The following is a 22,979-nucleotide window of genomic DNA, read 5'->3' as shown; positions in this document are numbered from 1 at the left end:
GGTCAAGCCAAAGATATGCAGTGCCAAGCCAAAGGATGAAGTCTTAGTCAATTAACAAACCAGGGTCATAAAGAACTAGATCCCAGGCAAGAGTCACAGAATGTGAAGCCAGATGCTCAAGTTGCTTCTAGCAAAAAAACCTATTACCCTGAGGTTTAATTTCCCTCCTTGCTAAACATGCACAATATTTCCTTAAACTTTGTTGGTTAGTTCAATGTCTTGCTGCTGGCTTGCATGTAGCACACTTTGGCAGGTTGCAAAGATGCCAGTAGGAATTGGGGGTGGGGGGGAAGGAGTGAATGCCTGAAGCAGCCTGCATTGCAGCTGACTGTGATGGCAAGAGAGAACCATTATGTCAGCCTTTGGGGAAAATAAGCAATATCACTGAAGATCAGTGGTGGTTTTGTTGGAAGGAGATATTCAGATGTTAATAAACACATTACTTTGTATTAGTTTAAAAAAATCTGGCTGGCAAACATTGTCAAATACGTTTGTCTTGTTCACACAAGAAACTAAACTAGCAAAGATGAGGTCATTCTAGGTTTTCCATATATACTTCCCATTGAAATAAGGGAGGTGGTGGCAGGGAGAGGCTTCTGTATCTCTGCTGAAGTATGGCGAGAGACATTTTAGCAGCAAAGATTTGAAAAACCTGGCATCCTGGTTTGATATGCATATAGAATTGGTGCTTTGAAGTGTGAGACTGTTCAAAGTGGGCAGCAGATATGTGTTGATGTGTGTGGATGACTGTGAAGATGTATTCTAGCCTGTCTGCAGAGGCACTCTGCATGAGTTAGTCTCAGAAGAATGGATGAATAGTGAGAGCTAAGTGGAGCACTGGAAGAAAAGGGATTTAAGATTAAAGTCTGAGTTCATGGTGGCTGCTATGGAGAACTTTATAAGAAGATATGGTGGGTAACTGTAGCTAGATTGTTCTAGCAAAAGAGGTTATAATGCATGTCCTCACCAGTTCTTCTCATCCTGTGCCCAGGTGGTCAGGTGCCATGAATTTATGAGGTTGCTAATAAGCACCAGGTTTGTTTGCAAATAGATTCCATCCAACCAAGATATGAATGGACAACAGACCAAATGTATATTATTGTGATTTGACTTGGGTATAGAGGGATCCATTTGATGTATCCACTCAGTACTGGATGAGGTTGCTATAGAAAGGTCTCTGCATAAACTTTATGAATCCTGGACAGTTCCTCGATTAGTGAAAAGTTACAAAGCTTTGGAACTTCCCCAGGCACAACACCTTTGCTGACTATTAAAGTGGTACAATTTGTACTATTCTTAAATACCTTGTAAACTACCCTGAGTCCCCTGGAGAAGAGCAGCCTAGAAATATAAATGAATGAATGAATGAATGAATGAATGAATGAATGAATGAATGAATGAATGAATGAATGAGATTTTGAAAAAAAATTCAAATGTTTTATGGAATCATAGTTCATATGAGTTTTATAGTTGCAACACTTTTTCTGTCTGTCATGGAATCCTGACAAAAATCAGACTGGTTTAATGAATGGCAAAGGGCTTCTTTAATCATAGCTGCACAAGATCGGAGGCACTTTTTCAAAGCGTGCTGCTCATTGATACTAATATTAATAACTATTGGGCTGTATCAGCTTCATACAATCCTCTCAGGTTTGAACTTGAGTATTGGTTCGTTAGGTGTAAGATGGCAGTAATAATAATTATCAAAGTTCTCCCAACAAATTGGAGTAGAAACAATTTCTTGAGTACGCAAGAATCCAGAAGCTTCTGAGAATGCCTAAGCCATTATGAAAGAGTTGGTGTATCAAATGTGAAATGTATGTACAGTAAAATAAGTTATTCTTGTACCTCTTCCCCCCATTTAAGCTATGCAGTGGCCTGGGTGGTATATGGGAACAGGATCTCCCACCCAAACCCAAAGGCCATTCAGGCCACTACATAACTTAAATAGGGAAAAGAGTTGCAAGGGCTGTTTTTGTCTTAACTCTAAGAATTGATTATTAACAATCACCTCCCCTCACAATATTGTTAGGAGGAAAAGTAAATAGGGATTGTATGCATACATGGTGTATGCTAATACTTCTAGATGAATTACTCATAATGCTAACAATAGTTCCTTTGACAATCTACATACATATACTCCCTCTCTCTTATAGACACACATGCGCATGCACATATATATATAGTATCTTGAGATAATTCAAGACAGATCCTTGCTACCATAAATTATTATTATTTCCCAGAGAGGGAAAGCAAGTAGGATGCTTGGCTGCATAGCTAGAGGTATAACAAGCAGGAAGAGGGAGATTATGATCCCGCTATATAGAGTGCTGGTGAGACCACATTTGGAATACTGTGTTCAGTTCTGGAGACCTCACCTACAAAAAGATATTGACAAAATTGAACAGGTCCAAAGACGGGTTACAAGAATGGTGGAAGGTCTTAAGCATAAAATGTATCAGGAAAGACTTAATGAACTCAATCTGTATAGTGTGGAGGACAGAAGGAAAAGGGGGGACATGATCGAAACATTTAAATATGTTAAAAGGTTAAATAAGGTCCAGGAGGGAAGTGTTTTTAATAGGAAAGTGAACACAAGAACAAGGGGACACAATCTGAAGTTAGTTGGGGGAAAGATTTAAAAGCAACATGAGAAAATATTATTTTACTGAAAGAGTAGTAGATCCTTGGAACAAACTTCCAGCAGACGTGGTAGATAAATCCACAGTAACTGAATTTAAACATGCCTGGGATAAACATATATCCACCCTAAGATAAAATACAGAAAATAGTATAAGGGCAGACTAGATGGACCATGAGGTCTTTTTCTGCCGTCAGACTTCTATGTTTCTATGTTTCTAATGAACCAGTGTCTTCATTCTGGAAACAATTCGTTTTTGGATTATAGTTATTTGTATGCCACCTACCTCAATATCTTGAAGTTGTAAAACATAGCCAACTCACACATCTTTATTGATTAATTTAAAATAATCAGAGGTTGCAGATGTCAATCTTTAAAAAAACATACTTTCATTTAAGATTATAAGCCACATATAAATCTCAAATTAAATAGACAAGCCTGGTCTTCTGGAATTTAGACAAAAATGTTCCCTAGAGAAGGCATTTCTGAGGAGGAAAATGGCCAGATGAGGCCTGTGTTGGCTGCTGCAGGAGCTTTGTCCCAGCAAAGCTTTTCTGTGACTGATATTTGTGCTTTCCGAATGACTGCTACAATTATGCCACTAGTTTCAGCATAAAAATGAAAGAAAGCGACAGCTGTAAAGGGTCTTAATTTCCAATTTAAATAGCCCTGTTTAGCTCCAGACAGCCTGAAAAGCTTCACAATGGAAATTAGCAGCAGAGCTGGTCAGTGCTTAATTACTCTTGCTTTTGCTGCATTTTCCTTTGCTTTGTTTCCTGATACAAAAGAGTGTGGTATCCTTGCACAGAGAGGGGCACATTTTTTTTCAGATGGATATGGGGTCTTATTCTGAAGGGGAAAGGGTGTATCTAACAAGGGAGGAGAGGAGAGATTCTGTCAGGAATTGACTAGGCAGATTGTATATATCATCCTGCAGCTGTTGTCCCCTGCTTGTCTATTCCACTCTCTCACAGGGATCACTACAAGTTATCCTCTTGATGTCTTTGCCAGGACCACAGGCAAGATACTGTCCACCATCATTTCAAAATTATTAATAGAACTTTGGCGTTTCTTTCTTCTTTGAATCTAAGGAGATTCATATCAACTTCTAGAGTTGTTAACCTGATCCTACATAGCTTCTGCTCCGGCAATCTCACACTGCTCACAAGAGCTTACAAAACTTTTGCCAGACCCATCCTTGAATACAGCTCATCTGTCTGGAACCCATACCACATCTCGGACATCCCTTGAAAACGTCCAAAGATATTTCACCAGAAGAGCCCTTCACTCCTCCACTTGAAACAGAATACCCTACGAAAATAGACTAACAATCCTGGGTCTAGAAAGCTTAGAACTACTGCGCCTAAAAAACGATTTAAGTATTGCCCACAAGATCATATGCTGCAACGTCCTACCGGTCAATGACTGCTCCAGCTTCAACCGCAACAACACAAGAGCACGCAACAAATTCAAACTTAATATTAACTGCTCCAAACTTGACTGTAAAAAATATGACTTTAACAATCGAGTTGTCGAAGCGTGGAACTCATTACCGGACTCAGTAGTGTCAACCCCTAACCCCCAACATTTCTCCCTTAGACTATCGACGATTGACCTCTCGAGGTTCCTAAGAGGTCAGTAAGGGGCGTACATAAGTGCACTAGTGTGCCTTTCGTCCCCTGTCCAATTGTCTTTCCTTTATCTCATATATCATATATATTTTCTTCCTTTCATATATCTTCTCTATTTTTACATATTATCTTTATATATATTACTTCATGTCTATTCTCTTCCATATGAATTGTGTATTGGACAAATTAAAATGAAATGAATGAATAAATATCCAGTTACTGTATTTTGCAGAATATAAGACTCACCGGAATAGAAGACACGCCTTAGTTTTGGGGGAGGAAAATGGGGAAAACCTACCTATTCATCTGGCTAGCGTCCTTAGTCTGTTCAGCTTCAGCACATTATTTTATCCCCTGTTTAGGGCTGAAAAGGCCTTTTTCAGCTCAAGTAGGAATGAAAACAAGCCTGCAAAGACTTAGGGCAGGAAAAAAACCACATTTGGAAGGAGTAGGAGGCCAAGAAGATCGTTAGCACCTAATTAGGGCTGGAAAAAAAAGAAGCTTCGAGAAAGCTGAATTCAGAGTACAGTGTTCCCTTGACTTTCGCGGGTCCGACATTCACGAAAAGTCTATACCACTGTTTTTCAAAAAATATTAATTAAAAAAATACTTTGCGGGGTTTTTTTTATACCACGGGTTTTCCTGCCTGATGATGTCATACGTCATCACCAAACTTTCGTCCGCCTTTAATAATTTTTTTAAAAATAAACTTTAATAGATAAATATGGTGAGTAATAATCTAAATGGTTGCTAAGGGAATGGGAAGTTGTAATTTAGGGGTTTAAAGTGTTAAGGGAAGGCTTGTGATACTGTTCATAGCCAAAAATAGTGTATTTACTTCCGCATCTCTACTTCGCGGAAATTTGACTTTCGCGGGTGGTCTTGGAATGCATCCCCCGTGAAAGTAAAGGAAATACCATATACTGTATGACACACCCAAATTTTCAGCCTTCAGGAGGAAAATGGTGCTTCTTATACTCACAAAAATACAGTAATCTGTCTCCAACTAAAGAGATACATTTCTATTATATCAATATTTTGTTAGAATTTTCCCTCCTTTTCCACCCGTGCTAAATTCCCTTTTCCATTGTTGCCCCAGAAAGCCAACAGAGAACAACAACAACAACAATTGATTACTGAATTTGATTTTTCTTCAGCTACCGGAAGAATTATATTTTATAAACACAAAATGAAAGAGCCTTTCTGATAAGCTGGAACATTCTGGACATTGTCTCTTTTACTGTGAATGCGTAATTAACCTTGAAGTTCAGCTTTGATCTGCCTAACACTGGTGAGAGTCAATGAAATGTCATGGATTCAGACAAAAATTCTTTAGTAATTTGAGTGTTGTAATTAAAATTTCTTCTCATGTTACTAAAAAAAAAAACCTTTCCCACATGATTCGTGCATTGAGTCTGTTCTCTTTCTCTCTGCATCTGTAATGTGAAAAAAGTAAATAAACATACTGCTTTATCTGTGGTTAACTGGGAGGGTTGCAGGACAAGCTAATTCTATCTTAAGGGAATTGGATTGATGGCAGAGTAGTCTAGTCAAAGGAGGCATAATCAATTTGCAACTCCAGGGCAGGACAGCTCTTGGGTAGGCATTAAGATCACTATTGTTACCCATCTGCTCTCCCTTTTATTTTTATTTATTTATATTATTTTGTCCAATACACAATGACGGTTTTAGTGGGTATACATCTATATACACATAGTAAAATACATGATGAAGGTTATAGAGGAGATACTCATAGTAAAATATGTCTAAGAAATAATAGAAAAGAAGGTATAGTAATAGAACATATCAATGAAAGAATAGAAGAAGAGATATAGGAATAGAAGAAAGGTATAGGAGATATAGGCGAGCAATAGGATAGAGGACAGAAGGCACTCTAGTGCACTTGTACTCGCCCCTTACTGACCTCTTAGGAATCTGGATAGGTCAACCATGGATAACCTAAGGGTAAAGTGTTGGGGGTTTGGGGATGACACTATGGAGTCCGGTAATGAGTTCCATGCTTCGACAACTCGGTTACTGAAGTCATATTTTTTACAGTCAAGTTTGGAGCGGTTAATATTAAGTTTAAATCTGTTGTGTGCTCTTCTGTTGTTGTGGTTGAAGTTGAAGTAGTCGCCGACAGGCAGGACGTTGCAGCATATGATCTTGTGGGCAATACTTAGATCTTGTTTAAGGCATCTTAGTTCTAGGCTTTCTAGGCCCAGGATTGAAAGTCTAGTCTCGTAGGGTATTCTGTTTCGAGTGGAGGAGTGAAGGGCTCTTCTGGTGAAGTATCTTTGGACATTTTCTAGTGTTTTTGATTAGATTCTAAACAGAGACACACCTGATTTTGAGGTCTCAGAATCTTGAAGGTTTGTGATTTTGCCACAACTTAATCCTACAAGTAAGAGATCAATGTCCTAGGAAGGCCTGATTGAGATATGAGTTGTGAATTCCTTGAGGAAGAAGCATAGCCTTCATTAGAATTCTCTGCAGCATTTCAAGAATGCTCGGTATGAGACAGACCTACTTTTCCACCTTATTAGGAAAGAAGTAGCTACTTATTATTTGGGGTACTTAAAAATAAGCCTGATTTTAAAACTCTACCCACCCCCCCGATAGAAATTTTATTCCTAAAATCAGTTACGTCATATTTGGTTTCTAACATCACTTTCTAGGGCTGAACTGTGTGTGGTCCTTGGTTTTGTCTCAACTTGGTTGTTTTCTTGTAGACATTTCATTACCCAACTAGGTAACTTTGTCAGTGCCAGATATTATTTATCTCTAGGTGCCAGGCACTCAGATAAATCTGACATCAACAGGCACATTGAGATAAATAATATTTACATACCCTTCAAAAGAGTTTATTATTATTATTATTATTATTATTATTATTATTATTATTATTATTAATCAGATTTGTATGCCGCCCCTCTCCGAAGACTCGGGGCGGCTCACAACAGTAATACAAAAACAATATAACAGTGAGACAAATCTAATATTAAAATAAAACATATCTAAAACCCCAACAATTTAAAACCATACAACACATATATACCAAACATAAAATATAAAAGCCTGGGGGAGGATGTCTCAGTTCCCCCATGCCTGGCGATAAAGGTGGGTCTTGAGTAATTTGCGAAAGACAAGGAGGGTGGGGGCCATTCTATTCTCTTGGGGGAGTTGATTCCAGAGGGCTGGGGCCACCACAGAGAAGGCTCTTCCCCTGGGGCCTGCCAAACGACATTGTTTGGTCGATGGGACCCGGAGAAGGCCAACTCTGTGGGACCTTATCGGACGCTGGGATTTGTGCGGTAGAAGGCGGTTCCAGATGTATTCTGGACCAATGCCATGTAGGGCTTTAAAGGTCATTACCAACACTTTGAATTGTGACCGGAAACTGATCGGCAGCCAGTGCAGGCCACGGAGTGTTGCAGAAACGTTGGCGAATCTAGGGAGCCCCACGATGGCTCTCGCGGCCACGTTCTGGACGATTTGAAGTTTCCGAACACTTTTCAAGGGTAGCCCCATGTAGAGAACGTTACAGTAATCGAACTTCGAGGTGATGAGGGCATGAGTGACTGTGAGCAATGACTCCCGGTCCAGGTAGGGCCGCAACTGGTGCACCAGGCGAACCTGGGCAAATGCCCTCCTCGCCACAGCCGAAAGATTAAAAATCTAAATATGAAACAAGAAGACCAAAAACACTTAATCACACTTAGTCAACACTGCCAACTACTGCCAAGAAAAAAACAACACTCCCATCAACACTGAGAGAATAAAGCCACCTGTATGTAGAGAGCAAACCAAAATCTTTTCTTAGTACAGTACTGAAGTTGCCTAGTTGAATAATGAAAGAAAACAACCAAGCTTAGAGAGCATTAAGGTCCCCACAATGTAATATTTGATCCAACGTACAAAATTGAGAACATAATTATAAATGTCATTAATTATATATTAAACATAAATGTATAGCCATTTAATACAGGTAGTCCTCAATTATAGCAGTTGGTACCAGAAACTCACAAAGTGCCAAGATCATAAACTGCAAAATCATGTGATCTTGCTAACTTATAATGGCAGTGATGGCATTTTTTCCCCCAGTCATTAGGCAAATTCTGCACGGTTGTTACGCACAACAGCATTTATTTGCTATTTGCGATATCCTGCCAGATTTGCCCATGACTTTGCTTGTCAGAAGCAGACAGTGAAGGTTGCAAATGGTGATTGAGTTATCTCAGGATGCTGCATTACTGTAGTGACTTTCCAAGGGCCCAAATTGCAGTCTATGACCTCATGACTCCCCCTTTTGGACTGTCATAGTTTCAAATAGTCGCTGAATTAATGAATGTTAACCGAAATATATTTTAAAAGGCCATTACTTAAAATAAAATTAATTTAATCTGTATTTTAAAGTGTGCAACAGGAAATGTATGGCAAATTACATGTGCTCTGTTCTGGTCACATAGCTGCCTGGGGATGGGTGAAGAGCTAAGAATGGAGGATTTTGAGCTACACCTTCTCCTGTAGGAATACATTGGATATTAGGTTCTGGCGGGATCCAGTCCATTTTTAAACTCTTACTTTTTACAGTCTTTCCTGTCATGTGACAATCAATTCTGTTTTGACAAGATTTACCTGTCAGCTCACCTCTACTTCAACTTATACCCTAACACAATTAAAATGGAGTTGCTTTGAGCTATCTTTTCATATTTTATTATTTTCCCAAACTCAGATGTCTTTTCTTTAACAGTTTGGATTACCCCTCTCCTTTCTCTGAGTAAAAACAACATTACAGTATTTTATAGCAGTTTTCTGAAAGAAGCTGCAGAGGCATCTAGGTGCCAGGAAAACAGATCCTCTCTTTGTTCTGTGAATCCCAAGTCTTACCTTGGAGTGGGAGGTTTCCTCCAACCACCAAAATCTTTCTGGTTTTTGGTGGTTGGAAGAGAGGAGAGAAAATAAAAGTATGTGGCATGGCATTGGATGTTACACATAAATGTTTTTATTCATTTGGAGAAGGAAAATAATTGCAGCTAACAGAAAGAACGATAGAACAGGTGTAAGGGAGCCAGTAGTGAAACAACAGCAAATGAAGTGGGAGTTTAACTATTATTAAGTGGCAATTACTGTTATAATTTTCTGTTAATATGTAATCTCATTTGAGAAGTACTATATTCCTTGCTACAACAATTTCCTTGTAGGAGGTACGGTTCAGCTTTCCTGAAGTTGAGTGCAAGTATTATTATTATTATTATTATTATTATTATTATTATTATTATTATTATTATTAATTGGATTTGTATGCCACCCCTCTGCCGTCCAGACTCAGGGAGGCTCACAACAGTGACAAAAACAATATATATTGACAAATCTAATAATTTAAAATCTAAAATAACAATTGTACATTTAAAAAATCTAAAAGCAAGGAACCCCAATATAAAAAACATACATACAGTCATATCATGCACTAAAACTACATAGGCAGGGGGAGATGTCTCAGTTCCCCCATGCTTGACGACAGAGGTGGGTTTTAAGGATTTTACGAAAGGCAAGGAGGGTAGGGGCAGTTCTAATATCTGGAGGGAGCTGATTCCAGAGGGTTGGAGCCGCCACAGAGAAGGCTCTTCCCCTGGGTCCCGCCAGACGACATTGTTTAGTCGACGGGACCCGGAGAAGACCAACTCTGTGGGACCTGACCGGTCGCTGGGATTCGTGCGGCAGAAGGCGGTCTCGCAGATATTGCCCCTGGAAGTTGTGAATTCTCCCATTTTAATCTGAATTTACTGTTCCAAGGATTCAATCTTTATTTGGAGAGGGTGTATTTTCTTATCTACTTAGCATATGACTTTCTTCTCTATTTTCAGAGTCTTGTTACTATCTTTACAATTTGCAACAATAATATTTCCCTTCCTTGTCCTCTGGACCTTTTTCTCCCATCTCCTACTCGTTTCTTTCCCCTCTCAGTGATTCATGCCATTTTCCTACTCAGGGTGTTTTGGGATGTGCGAGATAATCAGTGCCTGGTTGTTGTTGTTGTTGTTTTTACTTCGTTCATAATGCAAGTATAGCACTGCTGTTGCTAGTGTAAATTCAGCCAAAAGGTTACGGCAAACTAGGGGAGGGTGAAAGTCAATCAGTCAGAAAAGGAACATTGGTGCTGAAACTCACAACTTATGAAATTATATCTATCTATCTATCTATCTATCTATCTATCTATCTATCTATCTATCTATCTATCTATCTATCTATCTATCTATCTATCTATTTTGTCCAATAGACAATGAGGGTTTTAGTGGGTATATATCTATATATACATAGTAAAATACATGATGAAGGTTATAGAGGAGATACTCATAGTAAAATATATCTATGAAAGAATAGAAAAGAAGATATAGTAATAGAACATATCAATGAAAGAATAGAAGAAGAGATATAGGATTAGAAGAAAGGTATAGGAGATATAGGAGAGCAATAGGACAGGGGACGGAAGGCACTCTAGTGCACTTGTACTCGCCCCTTACTGGCCTCTTAGGAATCTGGATAGGTCAACCGTAGATAATCTAAGGGTAAAGTGTTGGGGGTTTGCTTACTGGTTTCTTTTAAAGCAGTAACAAACTATTAAAACCTTTCTACTTTTTGAATTACCACTTTTATTGATTTTTCATTATTTGTGTTGCATTTGGTTTTTCAGGGCTGTTGTTAATGACAATGATAAGTGGAAAGAGGACAGAGAAGCATGATGGTTAAATACGGAGCAATAGATTTCCTTGCACTTTTGATATTCTTGAGTGCTATGCTGATTTATTCCCTTTTTTCCTAGTCAAAGTTTCTTCTACAACTATTTAAAATTATATCCTGACTTGATCATATTTTGTCTGCTAGCTTTCTTATCTTTGTTATGAGCTGCATGTGTATGGGGATTAGTCTTTTTTAAGTGGGTTGAAGTTCATGCTGAAGTTCAACTATACCACATTTGTTCTTGCTTTCCCTTCCTGTTGCTGTTTATTGCTTGCTTATTGCTATTTAATGGCATCTGATGAGATAGATTCTTTCTGTTTTCCAGGAAAATGTTTCATTTTGCTACTTTCAACTCTTGCCTCTCTCCGTTCTTTTTCTCATATTTCTGATCATGCAAATCTAGGTCCTGTGAGAAATCAGACGCTATGAAATATGAAAATTGCTTGGGAAGTAATTGGAGAAACAGTGTGACATACGAAACCCGTGGAGATAATGCTCACACCTACTTATTCACAATATTTAATTTTTAATGACAGTTTTAATTAATAGAGTATAGGTCTTTGGGCTTTTCAGAGGCAAGGAAGAGGTGGCAGAGAGTTGCAGGACGGTGAATAAAGGGCGCCATTAAAAATATGTGAACTACACACATTTGACATGAGTGGATGGTTATGTGTGTGTGTGAAGTCTTCAAAGCAATGTAAAAGTTACCATTATGTGACAAAAAACAGATTAATCCCTCAGCAGCTTTCTACCAAAATCCATTTTGAGACAAGGCCTCATCTGCAGTTTGCTAACTCCTGAGAGATTTTTAAAAAAAAATAAAATCTATGAAAACAATTACCTGCTGTGATTTCTTTCTAGAATATATAAAAATACTAACAATAACATTTCTATATAGCTAGTATGGAAGGAATATCACAATCCTGTTTGTTGATAAATAAACGGTGCCTGGAGGCTGTTGGGGTCTGTATGGGTGTCAACAGACTCAAGCTCAACCCGGATAAGACGGAGTGGCTGTGGGTTTTGCCTCCCAAGGACAATTCCCTCTGTCTGTCCATAACCCTGGGGGGGGGAGTCACTAACCCCCTCAGAGAGGGTTCGCAACTTGGGCGTCCTCCTCGATCCACAGCTCACATTAGAGAAACATCTTTCAGCTGTGGCGAGGGGGGCGTTTGCCCAGGTTCGCCTGGTGCACCAGTTGCGGCCCTATTTGGACCGGGAGTCACTGCTCACAGTCACTGATGCCCCCATCACCTCGAGGCTCGACTACTGTAATGCTCTCTACATGGGGCTACCTTTGAAAAGTGTTCGGAAACTTCAGATCGTGCAGAATGCAGCTGCGAGAGCTATCATGGGCTTTCCTAAATATGCCCATGTCACACCAACACTCCGCAGTCTGCATTGGTTGCCGATCAGTTTCCGGTCACAATTCAAAGTGTTGGTTATGACCTATAAAGCCCTTCATGGCACTGGACCAGAATATCTCCGGGACCGCCTTCTGCCGCACAAATCCCAGCGACCAATTAGGTCCCACAGAGTTGGCCTTCTCCGGGTCCCGTCAACTAAACAATGTCATTTGGCGGGACCCAGGGGAAGAGCCTTCTCTGTGGTGGCCCCGACCCTTTGGAACCAACTCCCCCACGATATCAGAGTTGCCCCCACCCTCCTAGCCTTTCGTAAGCTCCTTAAAACCCACCTCTGTCGTCAGGCATGGGGGAATTAACATGTTCCCTCCCCCTAGGCTTATAAAATTTATGCATGGTATGCTAGTATGTATGATTGGTTTTAATTTGTGGTGTTTTTTAAATTAACTTAAATATTAGATTTGTTTTACATTGTATTGTTATTGCTGTGAGCCGCCCCGAGTCTGCGGAGAGGGGCGGCATACAAATCTGATTAAACTTAAACTTAAACTTAAACATATAATAGAAAAAGGATAAATATGCAAAAAAAAAAAAATCTGCTAAGGGGTTGTAGGTAGGCAGAAAAAGTAAACATTTTGCAGTCAAGTTTTCTTTTTTCCCCAAAGAGAGAAGAAGTAAGCCGAAGAAGGAAATTTTGCTCAGTGACTGCAAATTAATTGGAATAAAATACAATATTTACTGTAAAAGTAAAATATTTACTGACCCCTCACATCCTGGACACAAATTGTTTCAACTCCTACCCTCAAAACGTCGCTACAGAGCACTGCACACCAAGACAACTAGACACAAGAACAGTTTTTTCCCGAACGCCATCACTCTACTAAACAAATAATTCCCTCAACACTGTCAGACTTTCTACTAAATCTGCACTTCTATTCTACTAGTTTTCCTCATCATTCCTATCACCCATTTCCTCCCATGTTGACTGTATGACTGTAACTTGTTGCGTATATCCTAAGATTTTTATTAATATTGCTTCTTCATTGCTTATTTGACCCCTATGACAATCATTAAGTGTTGTACCACATGATTCTTGACAAATGTATATTTTATTTTATGTACGTTGAGAGCATATGCACCAAGACAAATTCCTTGTGTGTCCAATCACACTTGGCCAATAAAATTCTATTCTATTCTATATCATGAAAGAATCACTTGCAAGAATTAGGGCTTTTGTTGCTGCTTTTGATTTACTTGCTGTGCTCTTTGACAATAACTATAAATTACTAGTTACATTGCACCTACCATATTGCTGATCTCCCAAATTTGAAGCACATGTCCTAGGAAGGTAAGACAGTTCAATCCTTCACAATATGAGTTTCACAACAGACTCATACAAATCACATCTCTTTAAAACATTAAAGTAGGCAGGTCTTTCTCAGGGTGTTGCAATTGCTACAAAATCTGATCTATTCCTGTCTGTTTAACTATGCGTGAATACATGCTGAACCACTTAGCTTTACATTTTTCCTAGGAATGAAGGATTTGCACAGCCCTAATTAATTGTTTTCATTGCCCAGGTATTACATGGGTTTATTTCAGTTAAGGGTGTAGATTGTTAATTTACTTCTTGTCCCGGTCTAAAAAGTATGGCTCTGTTGGCTGTAATGAAAATTAGGGAACCTTGTATATTTCTGGTATCTTTTCTGCATATTAAGATTGTATATTTCTGGTATCTTTGGGGCAATCAGTATACATTAAGGCAACCACTAGCATTTCCAATGATTGCTTGTGATAGCTAGGGCTGTTTGAAGTGGCAGCCCAAGCTCATCTGGAAAGTACCAGATTGAAGAAATATGCAGAAAAAGTCCAGTTCTCCTTAACATTTTAAGGCTTGTTCTGTATGATTGAATAGTTTAAGATATTGTTTTTCCTTTATGCTGAATGCTACCTCTATTCATTTTCAGAATTCTGAAATCTACAAGTTGACTTTGGATCAATACAATGAAGCAATCACCAATGCAGAAGAGCAAATCAGGTAAAAAAAAGAAACAACAACCCTATTTTTACATGTATCCTTGATACATAGAAATATAATGAATTCCACAAAGTGTCAGTGAAATGTAGGTCACCTAGAATATTTTCTCTAAAGTCTAGATTGGAAGTGGGATGCAGTCATCGTAAGGGCCACAACACCAAACCTTGATACATTTGTATAAGTCTGTAAGAGTAGAGAAATCATTGTCTCTGTTGTGGTTCAGCCTGAGCCAGATCAAAGACCAGCTGCGTCTCTACTGGCTCCATGCCCGGGGGAGTCTGAGAGCGGAGGGGAGAGTTCTTTGCAGCCGGACAGTGGAGACAGTCAAGAAAGTGAAGATGAAGCAAGGCCTTGGAGCCCTGGGGAAGGGCTATCTCAAGCAAGTAGTTTGGATTCTCTGGATTCCCTGGAGTCCCTGGATGACGAAGCACAAGCTATCATTAGTATGCTGCAGAGACGCATAGCTCAAAGGAGAACGCAAGTGCATAGATATTATCAGCGCTGAATGAGGAGCACCTGGGGGTTGGGTGTGGTCCTCATTAGCAGGGAAGGGTTTATAAGGCAGGAGAACCATTTCGGCAGTGTGGATTGTTATCAAAGAGGAGTTGGTGTTATCTGCATTTTCTCTCAGCGTTTTTGTTCCTGGCTCGTGGCCCAGCAGTCTTGAAGACCGGTGGGAGGGTTGTGTCTGTTAGCTCAACAGCCTCGCTTGGCATTAAGGATCCTGTTTTTCTGTATGAACAATGGCTTTCGTGTTTCTTTTGGAGTTCCAGTGCTTTCCTGACCTGTAAGGACATTTTCTGTTGGCTTTTTTCTCTTTACCATTATAAAACTGTGTTTGGATTCAACCGGTGTGTCTGGCTTATCTTTTTGGGTTGGTCATAGCTTCCGGAGTGACCCAGACAGAAGAGTCTCTATAGGGGACAAAAAATCCAAGAAACCCAATAAAGAGAATAGCACTGAAACTCAAGGCAAATGTATCTGTCGCCCATTCCTACCAGACCGATCCCAGGTTTTTACACTACTCTAGCTTTGTGGATTTTGCAGTATCCTTTGTGTGAAGCCTCCCTTCCCCTTGAGACACCCTGAGAGGGCAAGGGCGAAAGATGATCACTTCTCCAGTTACTGGCTGCTCCTTCTTGCTCTTCCTGCTTCCCTACTTCTCTTATCACCTCTACCATCTCACCTTATCTATATATCTATCTGTCTGTCTTTCTATCATCTGTCTGTCTGTCTGTCTGTCTAACATCTATCTATCTGTTTTGTCAAACATTATCTATATACATAAGATGGGTACTGATAAGAGGGAACAATTGGATATGGATGGTAGGCACACTGGTGCGCTTATGAATGCCCCTAACTGACCTCTCCTTGTTATGACTTTAGAATGAGAAAAAAACTATATCTCCAGAGCGCAGATTAAGAGCAGAGCAAGCAGGCAGGTATGGAATAGCAAGCCCCGTCCCTAACTGTGGTTATATTTAAATGAGGAGCTATGCTAAGTGTGTGGTTACTCTACTGCTATGTATGCCTTGTTCTGGTTTGCCAGAAAACTGGCATCTTTACTTTTACTCTCTTCCTGTCTCCATCAATCTACTTTGCTCTACTCCAAATTATTCACCCATTGAAATGGGCGTGAAACAGTGTTACCTTCTTATTGGACTGTCCCTGCAAGTTGAGTGATCCATGCCCCACGTAACTCATTTTTTCCTATGTCTCATTCTCCGTACTGAAGGAGCGGGTCCAGCAGTCACATGGGTTGCTCATGTCCAATCCGGTGGAACTGAGCCTAGTATTAAAAAAGCTTGCCGGATCCGCCCCTTCCCCAGAATTCGCTCAGTTCGCATATCCTGCGGTTGTATTGTGAATGCTCGTTCAACATTCTAACACCTTCCCTTCGACCTTTCCTTCAAAAAAGTAGTAAGATTTATTGTCTTTATTCAATTACTTGCACTAATTGCGCCAGCCGCTTAAAAGAAAAAAAGAAATAAAGCGGCTCGGCTTTTTTCCTTGGGAGAAGTTGCGGTTTCGTTTTCCCCCGGCGGTTTTGCCGGTTACGATTCCTGCGGCCGCTTGTGGATTCTTTTAATCCCTTGGCCTGGAGGTTCTGGTGCAAGTATTTATCATTGAATTATTGTTTTATTATTGTATACAAATATTTAAGGGCTTATAAAATACCTCCTGCGGAGTGAGACGCCTTCTAGTCTCCTGGACTTAGTCGATCGCTTTTCCCTTAAGAAATTCTACGGAGCGATTTTTTTCGGCGCGAAGGCCTTCGCGCCCTTTTTTTAAAATATCTAGGCCTCTCGTGTTGGCCTTCTGCCAGCCGCGTAGGCCTCAGTCCACCGCGTGGATCCGGGAGCGGGCCTTGGGGGTCCCAGGCTAAATTCTCCACCGGCTAAGCCTCCAACCAGAGTGCCTTGGTTTTACTTAATTGCAAAGTTTAGGGAGGCTGGCCCCGCTGGATTTGGGGGCACGAACTCTGGGTTTGTCCAGATTGTCCTCACGTCTCAGCAGCTTCGAGGCCTCGAAGCAGGATCCATTCCTCTTGGGAAGTCCTTGAAATCTTCTCCTTATAATTTAGTTATTGGCTCAGCCTTGTCTTCTGTTAATTGTCAGACTATGGCTACTTTTCCCAAGAGAGGCACAACTAAAGGTCCCAGAGAGGCCAGGCCTACAGGCGATGAGATTACTAGTATCCCCCAGGCCTCTTCCTCCTCTTCTCCAGGGGCCCGTCCCTCGACCAAGGTCACCAGGGCTGAGAAGAGAAGGGACCTAGCCCTACAAAAAATTCATGACAAATCAGCAAAACGTTTGAAAGTGCAGGCCCAAGTAATCAGTAGTCAAGACCCACCAGAGGCCTCTAGTCTGCCTCCTTCTGGGGTCCCTGTGTTATCTCTGGATGAGCCAAACCTAGACAGACCCCAACCTAACCTATGGGGCATAGGTCCAGAGGAACCAGATATTATTGAAGATTCCCCCCAGCCAGGATCTTCCCAGGCCTTTAGGAATTCTTCTGCCATTTCTGCTGATATTTCCACTTTACCTCCTGAGTTCCAATCTATTTTTGCTGTGTTGTCCAAAGCCATTGATGCCAAACTCTCCTCCATCAATGAGCTTCCTTTACCTCTTCCTCCTTCTCGTTCCTCCCGCCCCTTGGGTTCTTCCCCAGCGGTCAGAGCTCCTATTCAGGATGATTCAGAATCCTCCCAGGATGAATATGAGGATGTAGAGGAGGATGAAGACCCTTTCCAGGGCTTATCAGAGGATGAGGAATCCCAAATAAAGGTCCCTCCTCCAATTACTATTTTCCCTTCTCAACTATTCAAATCTCTCCTCCTCAAAGCTAGAATTTCTACGGGATTAGCAGCCCAGGAGAAACAAGCCTCCACTTCCACTGATCCCCCGGAGGAGAATTTACCTTACTTCACAGAGGAACAGGAGGATAATGAGGTAATTCCTATGCCTAAATTGTTTAAAGATGCCTTACTCAAACAGTGGGATTTTCCAGCCTCTGGCCTTAATCCCTCTACCAAGGACAGAAAGTTGTATAAACTCTCCTCTTCCTATGAAGAGCTTCTATCTTTTCCCAAACCAGATGAACCTGTCAAAATTCTTCACTCGGCAGCGGCTGTGCCAGGCGAGGCGGAGGAAGTCCTCCGTCCAGAGGACAAGCGCATCGAGCAAATGCTCAAAAGAGGATTCTCCGCTGATTCCTGGGCCATTAAAAGTTCTGCAGCAGCCTCCTTCTTCTCCAGAGCCATGCTGCTGTGGCTTCGCCAACTTCAACAGCACATTCCTCCCGATGACTTGAGAGGTCAACAAGACTTCAACAAGGTCTTTGCAGCTGCCCAGTACGTGGCTGATGCCACCTTGCAATCTACTAGATTTTCTGCTAAGTCAATTGCAGCCTCTACAACGGCAAGAAGACTCCTATGGATTCGCCCTTGGCAAGCGGGAGTTCGCCAAAAGTGGCAGTTATCCCAGGGCCCCTTAAAGCGCGACCTTCTCTTCGGTGATCTTCTCGATCCACTCCTCACGGAGACCACGGACAAGAAAAAGGTTTTGGGTCCAACCACCAAAAAGGTTACCAAAACGCAGTCCTTTCGTCGCCCAGGGCGCCAGCAAGATCAAGCGGCTTCCTATCAGAGATCTCCAGGTCAGTATTCCCCCCGCTTTCGTTCCCAAGGTAGGAACTCCAGGGGTAGAGGGTTTCGTTTCCAAAGGGGAGCTTCCTCTAACAGGGCTTCAAAAAAACCTAGATGGTAATCTTACCTCCATTCCCATAGGGGGTCGCCTAGCTCATTTCGCCTCAAATTGGCGTCTCACCTCCAAGGACCCTTGGGTCATTGACACTGTTCAAACAGGCCTTCTTTTAGAATTTATTTCTCCTCCCCCAAAACGTTTTATTTCCTGCCCTTCTCCCAGGTCATCCTCAGATTGTAACCGTATGGAGGAGGCCATTTCTCATCTTTTGTCCATCAGAGCCATTCAGCCGGTCCCTTCTAGTCAGAAGGGCCTAGGTTTTTACTCCATCCTATTTATGGTTCCAAAGTCCTCCGGAGGTTGGAGAGCCATTTTGGATTTAAAGAAACTAAACCTATTCATCAAATATAGGAAGTTTAAGATGCACTCCTTGTCTTCTATTTTGGCCGCCATTCACTCGGGAGATTTCATGGTCTCCCTAGACCTCACTGAAGCTTACCTTCACATTCCTATAGCCAAATGCCACAGAAAATATTTACGTTTTTCTTTTCAAGGCAGGCATTTCCAGTATAGGGCGATGCCATTTGGCCTTTCCTCGGCCCCTCGGGTCTTTACAAAGCTCTTGGGGTCCCTGGCGGCCTATATCCGGGCGTCTCCCATCCACATTTTATGTTATCTTGATGATATTTTAATTCATGGGAACTCCCTAGAGAGAGTGAAAACAGACCTTTCTGTCACCATGTCAGTCCTTCAGGACCATGGATTTTCCATCAACTTTGATAAAAGTCACCTCCAACCATCCACTTCCATTTCTCACCTGGGATCCATTATTGATTCAAAATCCTCCCAGGTTTTTCTCTCTCCCGAGAGAAAACTCAGTATAGTGGAGTTAATTTCTAACATTTTATCTAATCCTTCAGTATCTATAGTTACTCTATCTTCCCTTTTGGGGAAGATGGTGTCATGCATAGGCATCATTCCCTGGGCTCGCCTTCATGCTAGGGAACTCCAGTGGCTACTGTTGCCTTTTCAGAGATCGGGGCACAGCAACTCAAATCGACGCATTGTCATCCCACTGAGTGTTCGCAGATCCTTCAAGTGGTGGAAGTCTCCGGCCATGGACAGAGGATCCCCGTTCAGGTGCCCGGATCAATTTGTCATCACCACAGATGCCAGTCTATCGGGATGGGGCGCCCACGCCCAGGGGATGATAGCCCAGGGCACGTGGTCCCCGGAGGAAGCTTCCAGGCCAATCAATTGGCTAGAATTAAGAGCCGTTTCCCTGGCTCTGAAGCATTTCTCTCCTCGCATTCCCAACCGGCACGTTCTCATTCTCACCGACAACATTGCCACAAAAAGCCATATCTGCAGACAGGGGGGCACGAGATCCAAGGCTCTCATGAGGGAGGCCCTCAAGTTGGGCCTTTGGGCGGAAAAACATCTCCAGTCGCTCCTAGCCGATCACATCTCGGGGAGCCTCAACGTCCAGGCGGATTGGCTATCCCGAGCAACGATAGACCCAGGAGAGTGGAACCTCCATCAAGACCTGTTCCATCAAATCACCCTCAGATTCGGCCTACCAGTCCTGGATCTCTTCGCGACCAATGCGAACGCCCAACTCCCTCGCTTCTATTCCAGATTTCCATCCCCGGGAGCGGAAGCAATCAATGCCCTCCGGAGTCCATGGCCTCCAGGCCTACTCTACGCATTTCCTCCAATTCCAATCCTCCCGGACGTGATTCACAAGGTCCTCACCGAGAGGGCCCGAGTAATCTTAATCGCCCCTCATTGGCCCCGCCGGCCCTGGTTCGCGGATCTCCAACAGCTGTCCGTCCAGGACCCTTGGCGACTCCCCGTTTCGGGGGATATGCTGCGGCAGGGGGCCTCTTTCCATCCAGACCCGGAGTGGTTCCACCTCACCGCCTGGCTGTTATCAGGAGAGATTTAGAGCTGCGTGGTCATGACCCCGATTCAGTGGAGGTCATCCTAAAGGCCAGGAGGGGCTCGACCAATCGAATCTACGACCACACGTGGTCCAAGTTCCACCAGTGGTGTCTACAGGAAGGTCTCTCCCCTCTGTGCATCCCCATACACAGAATTATTTCCTTCCTTATGCAAGGCTTCCATAAAGGACTTTCCACCAGCACCCTCCGGCGTCATCTGGCAGCCATTTCATCTGTCCTAGGGGGTCCCCGCAGACAGCCTCTCCGATCCTTCCCTGAAGTTCAGGAATTCCTCAAGGGCATAGCCAACCTCAGACCTTCCAAGGTCCACAGGTATCCATCCTGGGATTTGCCACGGGTTCTCCATTCCCTCACGCAGGCACCATACGAACCCCTAAAATCGGCATCCCTCAGGTACCTATCCTTTAAGGTAGCCTTCCTGGTGGCTATTACCTCTGCCCGGCGCATTTCGGAGCTGGCTGCCCTCTCAATCAGGCAGGACCTTTGTCAATTCCATCAGGACAAGGTAGTCTTGCGACTGGACCCTACCTTCTTACCCAAGGTCAGTTCCATGTTCCACAGATCTCAGGATATTGTCCTACCTTCCTTCTGCCTCCAACGAGACCATCCCTTGGCAATTAGATGGCACACCCTGGATCTCACCAGAGCGCTGAGAATATATATCCAACGCACAGGACCCTTTCGGAGGTCAGAAGCACTTTTTGTAGCCTATCATCCCAGAGTCATGGGGGCCAAAGTGTCTTCAACAGTAATAGGCCGTTGGATCAGAGGGACTATATCTAAGGCCTATGAGTCGGCCTCCCTCTCAGTTCCAAGGAACATCACTGCGCATTCCACCAGGAGCGCAGCCACCTCGGCCGCTTGGGCGACTCAAGCCCCGTTGGAGGAGGTCTGCAAAGCAGCCACTTGGGCCTCGCCAAATTCCTTCATCAGGCACTACAAAATTGATTCTTACGCTTCAGCGGACGCTGCCTTCGGCAGAAGGGTACTCCAATCCGTTATCTCACACGATAGCAAGCTAATCCCACCCTAGGGACCATCTATTGGGTATGTCCCATGTGACTGCTGGACCCGCTCCTTCAGTACGGAGAATAGGCGTTGATTGCTTACCTGAACGCCTCTTCTCGTACGGTGAGCGGGTACAGCAGTCACTTCCCGCCCTTGTATGTGTCTTCTTTACCTTTCTATATCTTTCTTCCTCTAACAATGAGAGTTGAACACTACAGAGCTTCACAACTGAGCCTAGTCTATGGATTCGCGAATTCTGGGGAAGGGGCGGATCCGGCAAGCTTTTTTAATACTAGGCTCAGTTCCACCGGATTGGACATGAGCAACCCATGTGACTGCTGTACCCGCTCACCGTACGAGAAGAGGCGTTCAGGTAAGCAATCAACGCCTATTTTCTCCAATAATGGAGAAAGCTGCATGCAGTAATTCTGAGCCCTCAGACAGTGGCTCATAGTCCGCATATTTGAAATGTGTAATCTAGATGGATTTATGTGGCTGAGGATTAAATCTGTTTAATTGTGCTTCTTGGAGATTCTGTAATTAGAATCAGCCAAAACAGTTATGTGGTTTAGTAGCATCTAATTTTCATCTCCAGGGGCAATCTGTTCCATATAATGCAAGGCTACTCTTGAAAAGACATGTTTTCTTATCCTGGATCCTTTGAATTCAAATTGGTATGGGATTTCTAGCAAGCCCTCTCTAGATGATTGGACAACACAAAGAGAATCATACTTGGGAGTGCTATCCTTGATTTATCCCAGTGCCATGCCATACAAGGCTTCATTACATAACCAGCATTTTGAAGGGACTCCTACCTGTAGTTAGTGCAGTCTGATAATCACAATTTGTACTAGTTGCAGCTTCTGAGTCATCTTCTAAAACAGCTCCACGTGGGGCTGTGGGGGTGTCTAGTTGTAAGGGCATCTCAGTTTATGTATGATTATAACAATGTACTAGTTCCAGCAGGAGGTGTGACTCCAGAAGGATCCTTGAGTCACAAAGCAGGTCTTTTGGGAAAGTGCCACTCCATTGAGGGCAACTATTGAAGCTGATGTTAGATAGCACTGATTTTTACAAGCATTCAAGACATCCAGCAGCTGTCAGACCCATTCGGAAAGAGTTCAGTTAGCTTTTGAACTCAAACAACAAAGGGCCATCGTAATACAGTGATTGGAATGCAGTATTGCAGGCTAATTCTGCTGACTGCCAGTAGTTTGATCCTCACTGACTGAAGGTTGACTCAGCCTTCCATCCTTCCGAGGTCATTAAAATGAGAACCCAGATTGTTGGGGTCAATATGCTGACCCTGTAAACCGCTTCGGAAGAGCTATAAAACACTATATAAGTCTAAGAGCTATTGCTGTTGTTGTTCAAGTCCATACTCAG

At 42.5% G+C, this 22,979-nt stretch overlaps 1 protein-coding gene across 1 annotated transcript in view; it reads left to right on the top strand.

Annotated features, from left to right (window-relative positions):
- CHCHD6 (coiled-coil-helix-coiled-coil-helix domain containing 6) overlaps positions 1–22,979 on the top strand; it is a 319,245-nt gene that overhangs the window by 152,113 nt on the left and 144,153 nt on the right. The window contains exon 6 of the mRNA XM_070738373.1: positions 14,345–14,415. Within this exon, the coding sequence (XP_070594474.1) occupies positions 14,345–14,415 (71 nt within the window). The remainder of the gene's footprint in view (positions 1–14,344; positions 14,416–22,979) is intronic.

Source organism: Erythrolamprus reginae, chromosome 2 (assembly GCF_031021105.1).
Source record: "Erythrolamprus reginae isolate rEryReg1 chromosome 2, rEryReg1.hap1, whole genome shotgun sequence".
Lineage (NCBI taxonomy): Eukaryota > Metazoa > Chordata > Lepidosauria > Squamata > Dipsadidae > Erythrolamprus > Erythrolamprus reginae.
The sequence above is the reverse complement of the archived record's forward strand: the minus strand, read 5'-3'. Positions and strand labels throughout refer to the sequence as shown.